The 16,159-nt window shown below is 45.4% G+C and overlaps 1 protein-coding gene across 1 annotated transcript in view; it reads left to right on the top strand.

Annotated features, from left to right (window-relative positions):
* EFCAB6 (EF-hand calcium binding domain 6) overlaps window positions 1-16,159 on the top strand; it is a 259,282-nt gene that overhangs the window by 31,100 nt on the left and 212,023 nt on the right. Inside the window, exon 7 of the mRNA XM_060189120.1 lies at window positions 2,243-2,315. Within this exon, the coding sequence (XP_060045103.1) occupies window positions 2,243-2,315 (73 nt within the window). The remainder of the gene's footprint in view (window positions 1-2,242; window positions 2,316-16,159) is intronic.

Genomic DNA, 16,159 nt, shown 5'->3' with positions numbered 1-16,159 from the left:
AGTTAAGGAAGCAGTAGTGATCGTGGGAAATAGTAACAGCTTTTGGAATTTAAAAAATAGGATGGGAGTGCTGGGCGGTGGCGCAGTGGGTTAAGCGCACATGGTGTGAAGCACAAAGACTAGTGTAAGGATCCCGGTTCGGCCCCCTGGCTCCCCAGCTGCAGGGGTGTCACTTCACAAACGGTGAAGCAGGTCTGCAGGTGTCTGTCTCTCTCTCCCCCTCATCTCCTCCAGCTTGATTTCTCTCTGTCCTGCCCAACAACAACAACAGCAATAACAACAACGATTAACAACAAGGGCAACAAAAGGGGAAAAAAATAGCCTCCAGGAGCAGTGGATTCGTAGTGCAGGCACCTGAGTCCCAGAGATAACCCTGGAGGTGAAAAAAAAAAAAGAAAAAAAAAGGATGGAATTAAAATATATGATACTAGTAATAGTATATAAGTTGAGAGGAGGGGTTAAAATGAAATGTTCTAGAATTTTTACATTGTCCAGTAAGAAGGCAAGAGTTTATTTATTTATTTATTTTTATTAGTTTTTAACTTTCATGAGTGTTTGACAACTATTACAAGACCAAAAATGGAATGGGAAACTCCCAAATTTATAAGAGCTCAAAAGAGAGAAAAATGGAATGATGAATATGGGGTCAACTCAAAAGAAGATAGTAAGAAGCAGACTAGGCAGGAAAAACAAATCCTAAATAAAATATCAGTAATTCTAATTTATGTTCCACTTAAAAGACCAGGAATGTCTGACTTGATAGTAAACAGTGAAACCCACTGAGAGAAAAACCTAAACACACATTTATAGAAAAGTTGAGAGTGAAAAGAACTAAAAAAGCATGTCATTCCAATAAATACTCATCTAAAGAGAACCAGTGCTCTTAAGGTGAGGCCAGAGTGGTGTCTGGATCCTCTTGAAGCAGACAAGGAAATGGAGTTTGGAGTGCAAGATACAGCTTAAGGGAGGAAGAGGGGGGATCAGGGTTGGGTTGAGGAAGCCTTGACCAGGTTGGGAAGGGAGGCTGAGATGGACAGGAATCACCTGCCAGAGCTCCCAACACCAGGGTCTTTCCATTTCCTCATCTTGACGGTGGGAACATGGGTGTTTGTCTGAGTTATACTCTTTAAATCTTAAACATATGTGCTACTTAAACAGTGTTTCAGTTGGAAACAAATAACAGTTCACATCTATTTCATACATAATTATGGCCATATTAAGACAGTACATTTGACCTAAAGTCTTACAACTGAATTCCTCACAAAGTCTCATGAGCACCACACCCATGCATCATGAGCATGGGTGTGGTGCTTTACCTCTCTGAGCCTTAGTTTCCTCCTGGGTAAATTTACTTCTGCTTAAAATACTTTCCCATGAGATGGATGGGGAAGTGACTCAATGGTAGAGTTATGCCTTGAATGCTTGCAGCCCTGGGTTTCAATCCCTGGCACTACTTGCTCTCTCTTAAATAAAAATAAAAGTGCCCGAAGTCCAAATTCCTTCTCATGTCTGTGTACAGTGGCTGAGTCTGCCTTCATCTCTGAACTCACTGCATTCTTCCATCTCTGGCCACAGACTCTGGGCTACTGGCTTCCAGCAGCAACAAAGCTGGTTCTGTCCCTGGACTTTCTGCCACTGTGTATTTGCTTCAACTCTGCCTAAAGAGCTTCTCCTCTGGGTAGATGGCTCCTGGTTTCTCACCTTGGAAGTCCTTATTCAGATGGTACTGCTATCACCTATCTAAAAAAGGCAGCCCATCTTCATCCAGTTTGCATTTAATATCAGCTCACATTTCATTTCCCACTGCCTCTGCTACTGTCTCCATTTACTGTACTTGTTTGCCTGCCTGTTCCCTCTCTGTTACTGCGCTGGCTTTGAGCCTTTTCAAGACTGGAAACAGTGTCCAGTGTCTGCCGTATCCCCAGACTTAGACATCTATGGTGTTTTATTTGTTTTGTCTTTTTTTTGTTTCTTTTTGTTACTGGGGATTGAACCCAGGGCCTTGCACATGTAAGGCATGTCCTCTTCCAGCAAACCACTTTCACCCTGTTATATTTCACTTCAACAGAGGAGGAAACAGAGACATAGAGAAGCCAGCTAACTGGGCCAAGCTCACTTCTGGCAGATGGTGGTGCATAAGAAATACCTTGCATTTTAAAAGATTTTGATGTCTGCATGTCCTCCATAAGCATTTACTAGGTGGGACCATTTAAACAAAAAGGTCTTAATTTTTCTTCTTCAGGGCAAGTGAGACTGAGAATGAAAAGAATTGCTGCCGGACAGTAAAAGAACTTGAAACCCAAGTAGGAGGAAAGGTAACACATCTTTTAAAAAAAACACCCTCCCCACCCCCCGACCCGTGCCCATCAAAAGTAATTGCTCGCAGAAGTAGATGTGCCAAATGAGTGTGTCTTGTCATCTGCCTTCTCATGTCAGTCTGACTAAATACATCTTACGAGCCTCATTCAGACAACTCCCACCGCTTTGGGTGGCATCTCTTTTGATGAATGACACCAACAGAAGTCCTGGCATATTAATTACTTCTGTATTAACTTTAGATCATTTCTAGTAGGGCTGCCCTTCCTGTCTTTGTTTAAGACTCAAGCAGGGTTTCCTTGAGAAAGAAAAACGATTTGCTTTTTAGCAGTAAATGCCAATCAAGAGCAGCCCCATGAAAATCACTAGTAGGACTCAGATCCATATCCATATCCATATTTCAAGTGTGGAGCAATTTAGGAACAAAAGCTACAGCGTGTGTCTAGAACAGGAGTAGAGAGCTTTGTCCCTATTTGCTGGTTGTGGTTGTGTATCACCCACACAGATAGGGGAGGGAGGAGACGTTCTTGTCTTTCTGGGGTTGGAATCAGACCCCTTTTTAAAATGCATTTGAGCCTGTCAGTCACACGAGCTGTCTGAGAATCATGGTTTAATTTACTTGATTCAATATGTTGGTTTGAAATGTGACAATTTTTCTTTCCTTTTTGAACTCAGCTGTGATTTTCATACGTTTAAACATGGAAGGGAAAAATACAAAATGTCTATATTTCCCAGGCTGATGTCATTAATACCAGAAGATGATCCATCTTAACGTGATCATTTTTTTAGCATTATGTGCTCTTAAAATTTCAGTTTTACTACACTTTGTATTACTAGGAATCCTGGTATAATTGCTTTTTCTATTGTGGTCTGTTGGTTATTCTGTCAGAAATGCAATACACATCTTGTGTTTGTCTCTCCATCAACTGTGTTAATTATGAAATACTCTGAGGAGAGTCGAATGCTAGTGATCATCATGACACCCGCGTACACAAGGTGTTGATCACCAGTGCGACATTACAGTTAGCGGGGGGGGGGGGGGGTTCAGACATAGTTGGGAGTTGTTCATTACTGAAAGATAAGAAAATTAATGAGAACTTCATCTCTCTCCATCCTCTCATTCAATTCTTTTTTTTTTTTTTTTAAATCCAGAAGTCCTCTCACAGGTTGAGTGAGTTTAAACCAGTGTAGCTTTCAGGGGAGAGAGAAAAGCTAAAAATGGGGGAGTCAGGTGGTAGCACAGCAGGTTAAGCACATGTGGCACTAAGCACAAGGAACAGTGTAAGGATCCCAGCTCCCCACCTGCAGGGGAGTCACTTCCCAAGCAGTGAAGCAGGTCTGCAGGTGTCTATCTTTCTCTTCCCCTCTCTGTCTTCCCCTCCTCTCTCCATTTCTCTCTGTCCTATGTAACAGCGACAACATCAGTAACAACAACAATAATGACTACAACAATAATTAAAAAAAAACATGGGTAACAAAAGGGAAAATAAAGAAAAAAGGAAGAAAAAAGCTAAAAATGGTATAGGATGGTGGCTCACTGGTAGAGTGAGTGCCTGCCTATGTGTCAGAGGCTCTTGGTTTGACCCTGGCACCACGAGAGAATAATACAGGGAACTGTGTGGATAGTGAAGCAGTGCTTTACTCTGGGCTGGGGGGTGGGGGCAATTTGTAGGGAGGCTGGGGAGGTAACGCAGGGGTGTCAAAAACCTGTGTGAGACTATGGGTTTGATCTTTAGCACTGTATTCATAAAGGTGACAGTATAAGGTTGAGTGGGGCTGGGCAGTGGTGCAGTTGGTTAGGTACACATAGTTCTGAGTACAAGAATCTGGGTTCAGGTCCCCCACTCTCCACCCACAGGGATTCTGCTTTATAAGCGGCGAAGCAGCTCTGCTCATGTCTGTTTTTCTCTCTCACTCTCTATCTCCCCCTCCCCTCTCAATTTCTCTCTGTCCTATTAAATAATAATAATAATAATAATAATAATAATAATAATAATAATAATAATAAATGGCCACCAGGAGCAGTGGATTTGTAGTGCCAACACTGAGCCCCAGCAATAACGCTGAAGGCAAAAAAAAAAATGTTACCAAGCCAGTGGTTGATAGAATATTGAATCCCAGGAGACTAGGTTGTGGTTTGTCCCATAGAGCTCACATGTTGCCATGCACAAGGACCCAGGTTCAAGACCCTGCCCCCACTTGAAGGGGAAACTTCACAAGCAATGAAGCAGTACTGAAGATATCTCTTTCTCTTTTCCTATTACTTTCCTCCTTCCCTCTCAATTTCTCTATCAACAAAAGAAATAAAGGAAGGAAGGAAGGAAGGAAGGAAGGAAGGAAGGAAGGAAGGAAGGAAGGAAAGAAGGAAGGAAGAAAGATGGTCACCAGGAGTGGTGAATTCATCTTGCAGGCACCAAGTCCAGTGACAACCTGGGTGGCAATAAAAGGCTAAATAAATACATAAATAAATCCCAGGATTGTCAGGGTTTTACTGGCCATTACTTGGCTAAAATGAACTGTGCCCCAGTTCTACCTGGTCAGAACCCTGACCTCAGGCAGGCAGGTGGGGTGGGACATGGCTGAGGTCAGAGCCCAGATGAACTGAGTTTCCATCTGGGGGCGCTGCTGTTTGCCAGCAGTGAGTGGAGTGGTGGTGCAGGCTGGGGCCTTAGCTAAGTCTTTGTCTTCGGGTTTTTTCACCTGTCAGTGGGGATGATGACACCCACATTGGTGTGTAGAGGTGCAGCTTGAAAGCAGCCATGAATGAGGCTTAGAGAGCCACGCTGTCATCATTGTAGTTATTACTAAAGTTTCCTTTTAAGTCCAGGCAGGGACACACACAAATCTCATCCCTTGTGCCCACCCCCAGTTAGACACAAGAGATCAAACACTCAACTGTTTGCAGCTGCAAGTTCCCAGTGAAGACTCATTCCCACACCAGAGCCAGAGAGTGAGAAGAACACCTGGGAATCCTTTCATGAAGACTCTCCAGCCACATGCTGTCTGTGCTTGCTGATCCATATGGTTTGGGAGTGAAAGAACGCTAGTTATTTATTTATTGCCATTGGGACTATTGCTAGGGATTACTGCCTGCCTGGCGTCACCATTTTCAGTGGCTTTTCCCCCCTCCCTCTTTCTTTCTTTTTGATAAAGGGTAAGATACAAAGGAGGGAGAGACAGAGGGAGAGGGAGAGAGACAGAGAGCAAGAGAGACACCTGCAGCACCACAACACCCAGGTTCAAGCCTCATGTCCTCATCTGCAGGGAGAAAGCTTTGCAAGTGGTGAAGCGGTGTTGTGTTTCTCTGTCTCTCTCCCTCTATCACCATTCCCTCTTGATTTCTGACTATCTCTATCCAATAAATAAGATAATAAAAAATTTAAAAAATAAGAAATTTAACGTGGAGGTGGGCTAAAAATATTGTCTGGGAAGATGTAGTCAGAGTTGAAAATAGAACTAGAAAGCTGGATTAGAGCAGAGAGTAGCTCCCAAACTTGAAGAGAATATATAAATACAATTAACTGTTTATTAACACATCAATCTGACCCAGGGCCCATGCACATTTGTATTTATCACAGGATCCTGTGTAATCTCCGAGTTCTTGTCAGTTTGAGCTCACACTCCAGGGCCACAGCTGGGAACATTCTAGGCTGCACTCATTTCAAGACCAGTCTTCCTTGGGTGGCAGAGTAAGCTGACCCAGATTTCCTTCGGAGAGTGGGGCAGTCCTTACCGTTGCTACTTTATAGTGAGGGCAATGTCCTGGAGAGGCCCTTGAAAGGGCTTATGATGACATTCCTGATGGGCCAGTGATGGTGGAGAGATGGTGGTTAGAGGTCTAGTCCCATTGTATTTACAGGAGAATCCTAGGATTCTCTGACTTGGGTCCCAGCAGATGGGGTACAAAAGGCCTTTCTTAACCCAAGGCTAGAATTCTCAAGAATATCTAATGCAATTAAAGGCATACAGAAAGTCAACTGTAAACACATCCAAAGCTTCAGGCTGTTCTTTCCTGTATCATGTCTCCACCCCAATCAAGGACACCCTTTTAAACTCAGGCACCCTTATGTCAGAACATCTGGTCTACCCAGTCGGCCGTGACTAGTGTGTCTGTTGGACACTAAGTGATCTGACACAAGTTTTTATGGGATTATCCTGGTGCCTTGGAGTGGTATAGATGTAGCCATAGTAATTTGAGAAGCAATTTGTGAATAATTAGAGGCATTAAGCTGCTTGGTTGGTCTGTCGTATTCTCATGAAGAGGTAAAAAAGACAGGTAGATGCATTTTCTAAAGTAAGTGAATTTTCTTTAAAAAAGATATTAAGAAGGTCACTACTTGAGGAATAAAGAAACAGTTGTTAGGACCACAACCATTTCCTAAACATACCTTCACACCATCCCACCATGCTGACCTGCACAAACATATGGCGTGCAGAAAGACTGCTTTCAACTCCAGAAAGACTGCTTTCAACTCCGGGCGAGACCATTTACTCAGACCTACAAGCTTTTGCTTAATTCACAGTATTCTTCTAATCCCACTTTTATCAGCTCTACTTTGATGATCCTGGTATTAATTGCCTATTGTAGTAGGTATTTGAACACATCTCCCCATTCATCTGAAGAAAATATTAGCATATCGCAGAGCTGTTGGGACAGATTGTATCTGAGGCACTTTTTCCTCTCTGTAGAAAAGCCTATCAATCATAACTGAATATAGTGATTAATAATGTCACAGCTCTTACCCGTGTGTCTGTGTGCAACTCAGTGAAGAGGAGTGCTTACATTTTGATCCAGAAAAAAACTCAAATAGCAAAATAATCAGTTGCCATATTACGAAAAAATTATATTGAAAATACTTTTATCCCAGGACCTATTTGGGGAGTGGTGCTCTATTATTAATTTACTACAGGCTTTGTTGGGAAACTAAAGATTCTGTTACACCAGAATTCATAGTTATTTTGGACTGTCTATCATTTATTTTGTGTATTTAGTAGATAAAGACAGAGAGAAACCCATGGTGGGAGGGGGATATAAGGAGAGAGAAAGATACCTGCATCAGCTTCCCCCTGCAAGTGGGGGCCAGGGGCTTGAACTTGGGTCCTTGCACATTGTAACATGTGTGCTCTACTAGGAGCACCACCACCTATCCCCTTCTATCCCGTTTTTAAAAGTAGCATCTCCTTGCACTTGACACATCAGTACCCTAAGCAAGATCTTAGAGGCATATGCTTCAAACAGCAGTCTCAGGGTGCCCTAAGTGTTGAAGCAGAAACACAGTGTTATATAGGAAAGTGTAAAAATATTAATCCTGGAAGAGATGCCGTCTTCATGACGAGTGCCTTGAGACAAGCATTTGTCTGAAGTTAACTCAGTGAGCAACACCCTAACCCTAACACACCTGAACCCTTAGTCCTACCTGTGGAGTGGACATCTGAGTGCCAGAAGCCTCTGTCTGAGTGATAGACTCATCTCCCTGGGGTTGTTCCCTTAGCAGTGAGATAGGGAAACAGTTTTTCACAGGCCTCCTGATATCCTCTATGAGAACAGATAGAAAGTGAACTTCATATAATGTAGAAGGTTACTTTAAAAGTTAAGAACTTGTATTCAAGGGTGAGCCAACATGAGTTCTGAGGTGGAAAGTTAGATGACAGCACATGGCCGTTTATGAGTAAGCTGCAAGGGGTTCAGAGAAGGGGGCAATGGCATGTTGATGGCACCCACACACGTCGCTTCATCTGATACTCTGTTCCCAGAGCCACTGTGCCTGCTGACTGACTGTCCCCCTCCTCCCATCTCAGGAAACCTTCCCCTGGGGGAGGCCTCCATCTTAATTGGTGGTGCGCTACCTGCAGAGACGTTTAAGCAGAAGCTAGGATCTTCCTTCACTCCCTTCTTTCCCTAAACAGTGCTTCTCCATGCCTAGCCCATCAGCAAGTCCTACCTACCATGTCCTGAAGTTTGTCCCAAGCACATAATCTCTGCACTGTGATTTGTCAACAGCCCTGGACGAATGCTGTTCTGTTCGTGCCCCTGCCAATCGCTCTTCCACGTGACACCCAGAAATCTGGCTTATCTGTGTAGAACGTAAGCTAGAGCACATCTGACACCTCTGGTTAAGATGCCCTGTGGCTTTGGATTGCTTGATGACTTAACTTCAGACACATGCTTATCTCACGGCACTTGGCATGAGGGTGCATCTCTTCCAGGATGATTATCTTTACACTTTCCTATCTAACACTGTGTTTCTGCCTCAACAGATAAATTTTATTTATCTGTTTACTGCTTGGTTCCCTGGGAGTGGGCACCAACTCTCTCGTTTGGACTCAGTGGCTATTTACTGGTTGAACAAATCCAGTTTATTAGGAAAACTTCCTGGCATTGGGAATAGCCAAGAGAAACTCACAAGATAGGCGAGAGTGGAGCTGGGGTTAAAACTCCAGTAGGGTTCCAGTGTGTACTACAGGGCATCGTGGAGAGTGAGGTGTGTGGGGGAGCCACCAGGACTGCAGGCAGCAGAAGAGGGGGTGGGGGCAGTGGAGCTGTGACCAAGGCTCTGAGGAGGTTTGCCCTGTGCACAGGTAGGTTGGGATACAAAGTCCAGCCAGCAATGTGTAAAGGATCAGGTGTTAACCCCAAAGCATGAACTGCTGCTACTGCTGGCTCAACCAAGGTCTGTGATGAAGATGTTAGCCTGGGGACAAGGGGCAGGTGGTGGTGTACCTGGTTAAGTGCACATAGTACTAAGCACGAGGACCTGGATTCAAGTCCCCACTCCCTACCTGCAGGTGGAAGCTTCACAAGTGGTGAAGCAGTTTTGCAGGTGTCTTTCTCCCTCTCTACTCCCCTTTCCCCAAATTTTTCTGTCCTATCTAACAAATGGCCACCAGGAGTAGTGGGTTTGTAGTGCCAGAACTAAGCCGGTGTAATAACCCTGGAGGCAAAAAGAAAAGAAAAAGAAAAAATTGAAAAGAAAGGATGTTAGTCTGTGAGAAGGAGGATATCGAAGCAATGGCGTGAGTACTGTTGTCGTGGGCGCGTTTGATGGAAGACTAGCTAGGTGGGGTGCTTTTTGAATGGCCAAGTCTTAGGAATCACTGGCCTCTCACAGCAGCATCATCCTGCCTTTGTCGAGCAACTTTGATGTATGACAAATACAACAGTGTTCCTGTGTGCCTGTCCCCAGAGCAAACTGGGGCCACAGACTCTAGTGTTGATGGCTTGTTGATGGTGCTCCTTCCTATGAGTGTGGGCTAGGCAAGAAAGAGGAGAAGAAAATATTTCATCTAGATTTGGCGCCCTTATAAAAGTCCTAAGTTGGGGCCAGGTGGTGGCACACCTGGTTAAGCACACACATTACGGTGTGCAGGATCCCAGATTCTAGCCCCTGATCTCCATCTGCAGGGGGAAAGCTTCACAAGTAGTGAAGCAGGGTGCAGGTGTTTGCCTCTCTCCCTCTCTGTCTCCCTCCCCTCTCAATTTCTCTGTATCTCTACAATAATTAATAAATAAAGGAAAAATCTTTAAAAAATTTAAAAAAATAATAAAAATAAATAAAAGGCTTAAATATTTAGATTTGGGGCTTCCTTTCAGAGCTTTGATAAAAGCTCAATGGCTAGTGAGAATTCCACATGAGAAATCTTTAAGTTGTATGTAGTGGGTGAACTTTCAAACAATGAAAATCAGAGGTAAGGCAAGGTTACATGGCCTGTGGCATATAGAACAGCAAGTCTCCCTTTTCACCATGCGTTTAAAGAAAGCCTAAAACAAATGTAAGTCTTCCCCCCCCCCCACCCCCCCCCCCACCCCCGCTTGGAGGAACTATAATGACTTCCCCACCATGGCTTTGATTCTTTTATAGTCAGCTACCTCTCCTCTGCTTTTGTGGATCTTGATTAGGTTTCTTTTTATGGAAGCTAGTCCAGTTTTTGGTACAGAAAAGGTCTGCACATTTCAATAAATATAGAGATTGTTCTCTGCCTTCAGGAGAGAGAGAGATAGACAGAGAGAGAGTTGTGCCCCTGAAGGCATGGAGGCCAAGCCTTTGTTAAAAGTGAGCAATGCTCCTCCCACATGTCCCCAAATTGAAAGTTTGTGTTTATGAGGCTCTGAATGTCATCTAATTTTTTCCTATCTGGTTTGGCTCATCTTAACCAGCTGGTAAATAGGAAATGTTCACGGTGGGAAGCCAATACTCTGCAGAGTGTAAACAGATGGAATCGATATAAAGTGACAAGTTAGACTGTGCTATTGAGAATACAGAGCCAAAACTAAGAACATAACAGTCAAGCTACTTATTTCGTTCCAGTTCATTTAGCCCTGAATAGCGTTTCATATCTGCACAGCTGTGTTGTTCTTTTCTCCCCCCCTTCTTTTGGGTTGATAATGACAATTTCAAAGAAAAACTTTAATTAAAGATTTTATACAAAATCGCCAAAAGTAGAATAATAAGGAAAATGAGCATTGATGTGTTTATTGTAAGAGAAATCCTTCATCATGGCTTCATTTCACTTTTTTTTCCTTCTTCACTTCTTCAATGTGAAAAGAGTGTCACTGGTGACAGAAAGGTGCCAGACAGACAGCAGTCAGTGCTTACCTTCTGTTCTGCTGAAGAGCCCAGACTTGGGGGGCCCTACAAGCTTCCTCCCTTCTGGGCTCAGCTCATAGGTACTGGGATGGTAGGTCATTCCTGCCAACCCCCTCTGCTAAAATGAGGCCAGTTAGTGGTTCTTGATAAGGAACCAAACAGAAAACTGCTGACCACGAGTAAGTAAGCTCCACCTCTAAGGTCTGAGCAACTCTAGACTGCCCCCCAGGTGGGTGGGCAAGCTTCACCTTTCTTGGAAAAAAGCCTCAGCAGAGCCAAACCTCCATCGGGGATGGATTTGCTGCTGGAGTAAGGATGCTGGGCTTCAGGGAGGAAGCATTGCATGTTTTGTTACCTCCCTTTAAAGCCTGGGTGGTCTTATTTATTTGGGCTCACAGCTTTCCTTCTTGGAGCTCAGAGTGCTATAAAAAGACTTTTAAACAAAGAACTCTAGCGTAATAATAGCATCCACTGCTAGCAGTTTATTGAACCATCTGAACTCAGTGGGGTACAAATATGAAGCGGTTTGATTTTTTTTTCCTCTTCTCACTGTTCCCAAGCTGGCGTTAGCAAATCTTCTTCATTTTTTCTTGTTCTTTTTGGTCCCTGAAGGATGTCTCAGGTGGATGTTCCAGCCTCCTGTCCCTCTCAGGTCCATAGCAGGCCAGCCCCCCAGGCCATTTGTAAAGGTCCGGGTCAGAGCCTGTTCAACTGGCCTTGCTCCTCGCCTCTCTCTGTCAGTTGGAGGACCTGAGTGCCCCTTCAGGCTCCCTCTACTTCCTCCTTAGGCTTCCTTCCCGGAATCTCCCACTTTGTTCAGATCTATTTAAGAGGCAAGGAAAAGGAGACTGTTTCTCTTTTTCTCCCTTCACTGGCACTCGATGGGCAGCTTGGGGAGTTACTAGAACAGTGCTTTGGCGATCTCTGAGTACATCATCTGTGGTGAGGAGGGTGAACTCTGGCATCACTCCCCTTATGGTGTGTGTGTATTTAAGATTTTGTTTATTTATTAATGAGAAAGGTGATAGAAACAGAGCATCAGTGGCACATGCAAGGACAGGGACTGAACTTGAAACCTCAGAGGGTAACAGATTCTTCCCTGTGCCACTCCCTGGACATGCTTCATCCCTTAGGCGTCGAGGGTCCTCTTTCCTGATGTGTAGCCCCTGGGGACAGGACAGCTCAAACTCTCTACCTTCCCTGGTCTCTGTTTAGCCCATGAGAATTTACAAGCACCAGCTTGTAGGCAGGCTTCTTTCTGGGGTCTCTCTTCATCTGCTGTTTTTGTCCAGTTCTCAGTTTCTTTCCCCAGGTAGCTGCAGAGCAGGGCACTAGGCCGACCCACTAGGCTACGAGATGTCCATCTACAATTCCTGCATTTTCTGATCTGTGATTAGGATGTCCCTAATTAGCTTCTGAAAGCTTCTCCATGAATGGTGCAAGTTCCCTAGCCATGCATCCATGGCTCCTTCCTTCATCCTCTCCCTCCCTCATCTATTCATCTATCATATAGCCGTCATCTCTCCAATACCTGTTTATACATCATCCATCCATCCATCCATGCATCCATCCATGCATCCATCCATCTGTCCATCCATCCATGCATCCATCCATGCATCCATCCATCCGTCCATTCAGTGCCCACCATCTATCCTTCCATCAGTTTATCCAGTCATCTGCCCATCCCTCAGTTCATCACTCATCTCTTTACCTACCCATCCACCAATTCTTTCATTCATATTCATTAATCTGTCCATTTATCCACTCATTAACTCATCAGATTTTTTATTTATTCAGCCCCTATTTAGGGCTCGGAATGCCTCTCCATTTAAGACCTTCTTTCTTTGCAAAGACTTTCTCTCTTTTTTTAACATATATATATATATTTATTTATTTATTTTCCCTTTTGTTGCCTTTGTTGTTTTTTATTGTTGTTGTAGTTATTATTGTTGTTATTGTTGTTAGATAGGACAGAGAGAAATGGAGAGAGAAGGTGAAGACAGAGAGGGGGAGAGAAAGACAGACACTTGCAGTCCTGCTTTACCACCTGTGAAGCGACTCCCCTGCAAATGGGGAGTTGGGGGCTCGAACCAGAATCCTTATGCAGGTCCTTACACTTTGCACCATATGTGCTACCTCCTACCTCCCAACTCCCAACATATATTTTTAAAATTAATTTATTTTAGATAGATAAAAGGAGAAATTGAGAGGGAAGGAGGAGTGGAGAGGGGGAGGGAGAGGGGTCACTGCAGTCCAGAGCAGTGTGTGATTCTCAGTGGGTGATGTCACCAAGCCTGGATGGGACTTCTCCCTATTCTCTGATCCTACCTTTATCTATTTTATCTCTTTTTTTTGTACTTTAGCATTTAAAAAATTATTTATAAAATGGAAATATTGACAAGACCATAGGATGAGAGGGGTACAATTCCATACAGTTCCCACCACCAGAACTCCATATCCCATCCCCTCCCTTGATAGTTTTCTTATTCTTTATCCCTCTGGGAGTATGGACCCAGGATCATTATAGGGTGCAGAAGGTGGGAGGTCTGGCTTCTGTAATTGCTTCTCTGCTGAACATGGGTGTTGGCAGATTGATCCATACTCCCAGCCTACCTCTCTCTTTCCCTAGTGGGACAGGGGTCTCGAGACATGGGGCTCCAAGACACATTGGTGGGGTCATCTGCCCAGGGAAGTTAGGTTGGCATCATGGTAGTATCTGGAACTTGGTGGCTGAAAAAGAGTTAAGATATAAAAGCCAAACAAATTGTTGACTAGTCATGAAGCTATAGGCAAGGGTACTGCAGATGAAGATTTGGGGTCTCAGTTTTGGAAAAAACTAGTGGGTCTATTTTAGGTCTATTCCAAGGGGCCCATGACTACTAGTTTTTGCCTGAGCCTGATATCTAATATAGGTATATTTTATTCTTATAGTAACACTTGTGAGTCCCCCTTCTGTGAATTCCTGTTGCCCCTGTGGCTCTTTTTCAGTCAGCACCACCCCCTTTCACTCCACTCCCACATGAAGTAGAGCTTATTTCTTTTCTTGAAATGCTCACTGGATGAGTTCTAGTTTATGGAGTCACATTCAGAATTTTTAAGCTTACTTCCCCAAGCCTTGCCCTCCCAGGGAAGAATCTAGTGTTTTCTGACCCTTCCCTGGATTGCTCAGTCAGCCCACCACCACTCAGCTTGAAGGTCCCAAGGGCCAGCTCCTGCCCTGCTTCTGGGTTCCACAGTGCTGCCTGGGGCATGGGTGTCATGGCTGCCTGAGTGAGGTGGGTTCTCCAGTGTGGTGGGAATCCGGGCACAGTGGGGATCTGGTTGCAGTGGGCTTTGGGGTACTATGGGAACTTGGGGACAGTGGGTTCTGGGGTACAGTGGTGACACAGAGATCAGGGTGCAGGAGAAGCAGCTGGTGGTTGGACCTGGGCTGCCTGGCGTGGGCCCAAGGCTGAGTGTGGTGCAAGGTGTAGGGAGGAGATCTGGGGAGAGATCATGGCAGCATCCAAGAGCTTCAGGCCTGGTCTCTGGCTCCACGTGTTTAAAGTCCTGATCAGCTCCTTTGCTGGTCTTCTTTTCTTTTTATTACTGACTTAATAATTATTAACAAGATTGTAAGATAACCGGGGTATAATTCCATACAGTTCCCACTAGCAGAGTTCCATGTCCCATCCCCTCCATGAGAAACTTCCCTATCCTTTATCCCTCTGGGAGTATGGACCAGAATTCCCTTATGGGATGCAGAAGGTGGAAGGTCTGGCTTCTGTAATTGCTTCTCTGCTCTGTCCTTTTCTTGTGGGTTTTTTTTTCTTTCTTTTTTTTGCCTCCAGTGTTATCGCTGGGACTCTGTGCCTGCACTACAAATCCAGTGCTCAAGGAGGCTTTTTATTTCCCTTTTGTTGCCCTTGTTGTTTATTGTTGTTGTTATTGCTGTTGTTGTTGTTGGATAAGACAGTGAGAAATCGAGAGAGGACCGGAAGACAGAGGAGAGAAAGACACCTGAAGACCTGCTTCACCGCCTGTGAAGTGATCTCCCTGCAGGTGGGGAGCCGGGGGCTCAAACCACGATTCTTTTACCAGTCCTTGCGCTTCGCACCATGTGCACTTAACCTGCTGTGCCACTGCCTAGCCCCTGTCCTTTTCTTTTTAAGCCCTTGGCGCTTCCTTTTGTGCCCGTGCACTGCCCCCAACACACACACATACATCAGACAAGCAGATATGAGTTGGGGGGAAGGTGAGAGTAGAGCAAGGGTGGTGGGCTCCTTCTGGAGAGGGAATCGATATTTTTATCTCTATGGGCCAGACGTCCTGTCCACCTACTCCAGTCTGCCTGTGTCAGGGAAACAGCCTGGGGACTATGTAAGGAGTGGGCTTGGCTGGGCCCCAGTCACATTTACAGCCAAGGCTGGATTTGAAATTCACATAACTCTCACATGTCACAGAATGTCCTCCAGCCAGTTAAAAATAAAAGAAGCCTTCTCAGCCAGCAGGTACACAGAAGTGGTGGTGAGTGGGGTGGCAGTGGGCAAGAGTTTGCCATGCCTGGAACACAGCCTGGCCTCCCCAGGCCTTGACACCATGGGCAGGGGAGCACCTCCTCCAGGCAGACCCCTGGGCAGTGACTATGACTCCCTTGCTGAGCTGCATGCTGGGTGGGCAGGAGGAAAGAAGAGGCCATGGTCCCTCTCATTTGTTAGCCAGTTCTTTCTCCCTGGATTCACCCCTCTCTTTGTAGAAGCAGGGGTGTGTGAAGGCGGGTCAGGGTGCCTGCAGTGGGAAGGCTTCCCTCTCCCTCTCCCCTCCCCCTCTCCCCTCCCCTCTCCTCCCCCCTTCCCTCCCCCTCTCCCCTCCCCTCCCCTCCCCCTCCCCCTCCCCTACCCCTCCCCCTCCCCCTCTCCCCTCCCCTCCCCCTCTCCCTCCCCTCTCCTCCCCCTCCCCCTCCCTCTCCTCTCTTTTTCACAACCCTCCAGCCCACTTTTCCTTGGCTCCCTTCCCCAAGGAGCAAGGAGCTAGGAACAAGGCAGGGGTGAGCTGCCACGTGACCCCCCCCCCCACCCCTCTGTACCATTTCTTTCTCTCTCCTCACAGATGGGACTAGTCTTGTACACGGCGGCCCTAACTCTATTGCCTTTGATAAGCTTCACCATCTGCAGCTCGATTCATATCTTGCCAAACTCCAGTCTGACAAATGATAAGAAACTTGGAGACATACCTCTGGTGGGTGTGAGCTTGGTGCCAGATCTGCTGCTTCCCGGCTC

This window comes from Erinaceus europaeus, chromosome 4 (genome assembly GCF_950295315.1).
Source record: "Erinaceus europaeus chromosome 4, mEriEur2.1, whole genome shotgun sequence".
Lineage (NCBI taxonomy): Eukaryota > Metazoa > Chordata > Mammalia > Eulipotyphla > Erinaceidae > Erinaceus > Erinaceus europaeus.
The sequence above is the reverse complement of the archived record's forward strand: the minus strand, read 5'-3'. Positions and strand labels throughout refer to the sequence as shown.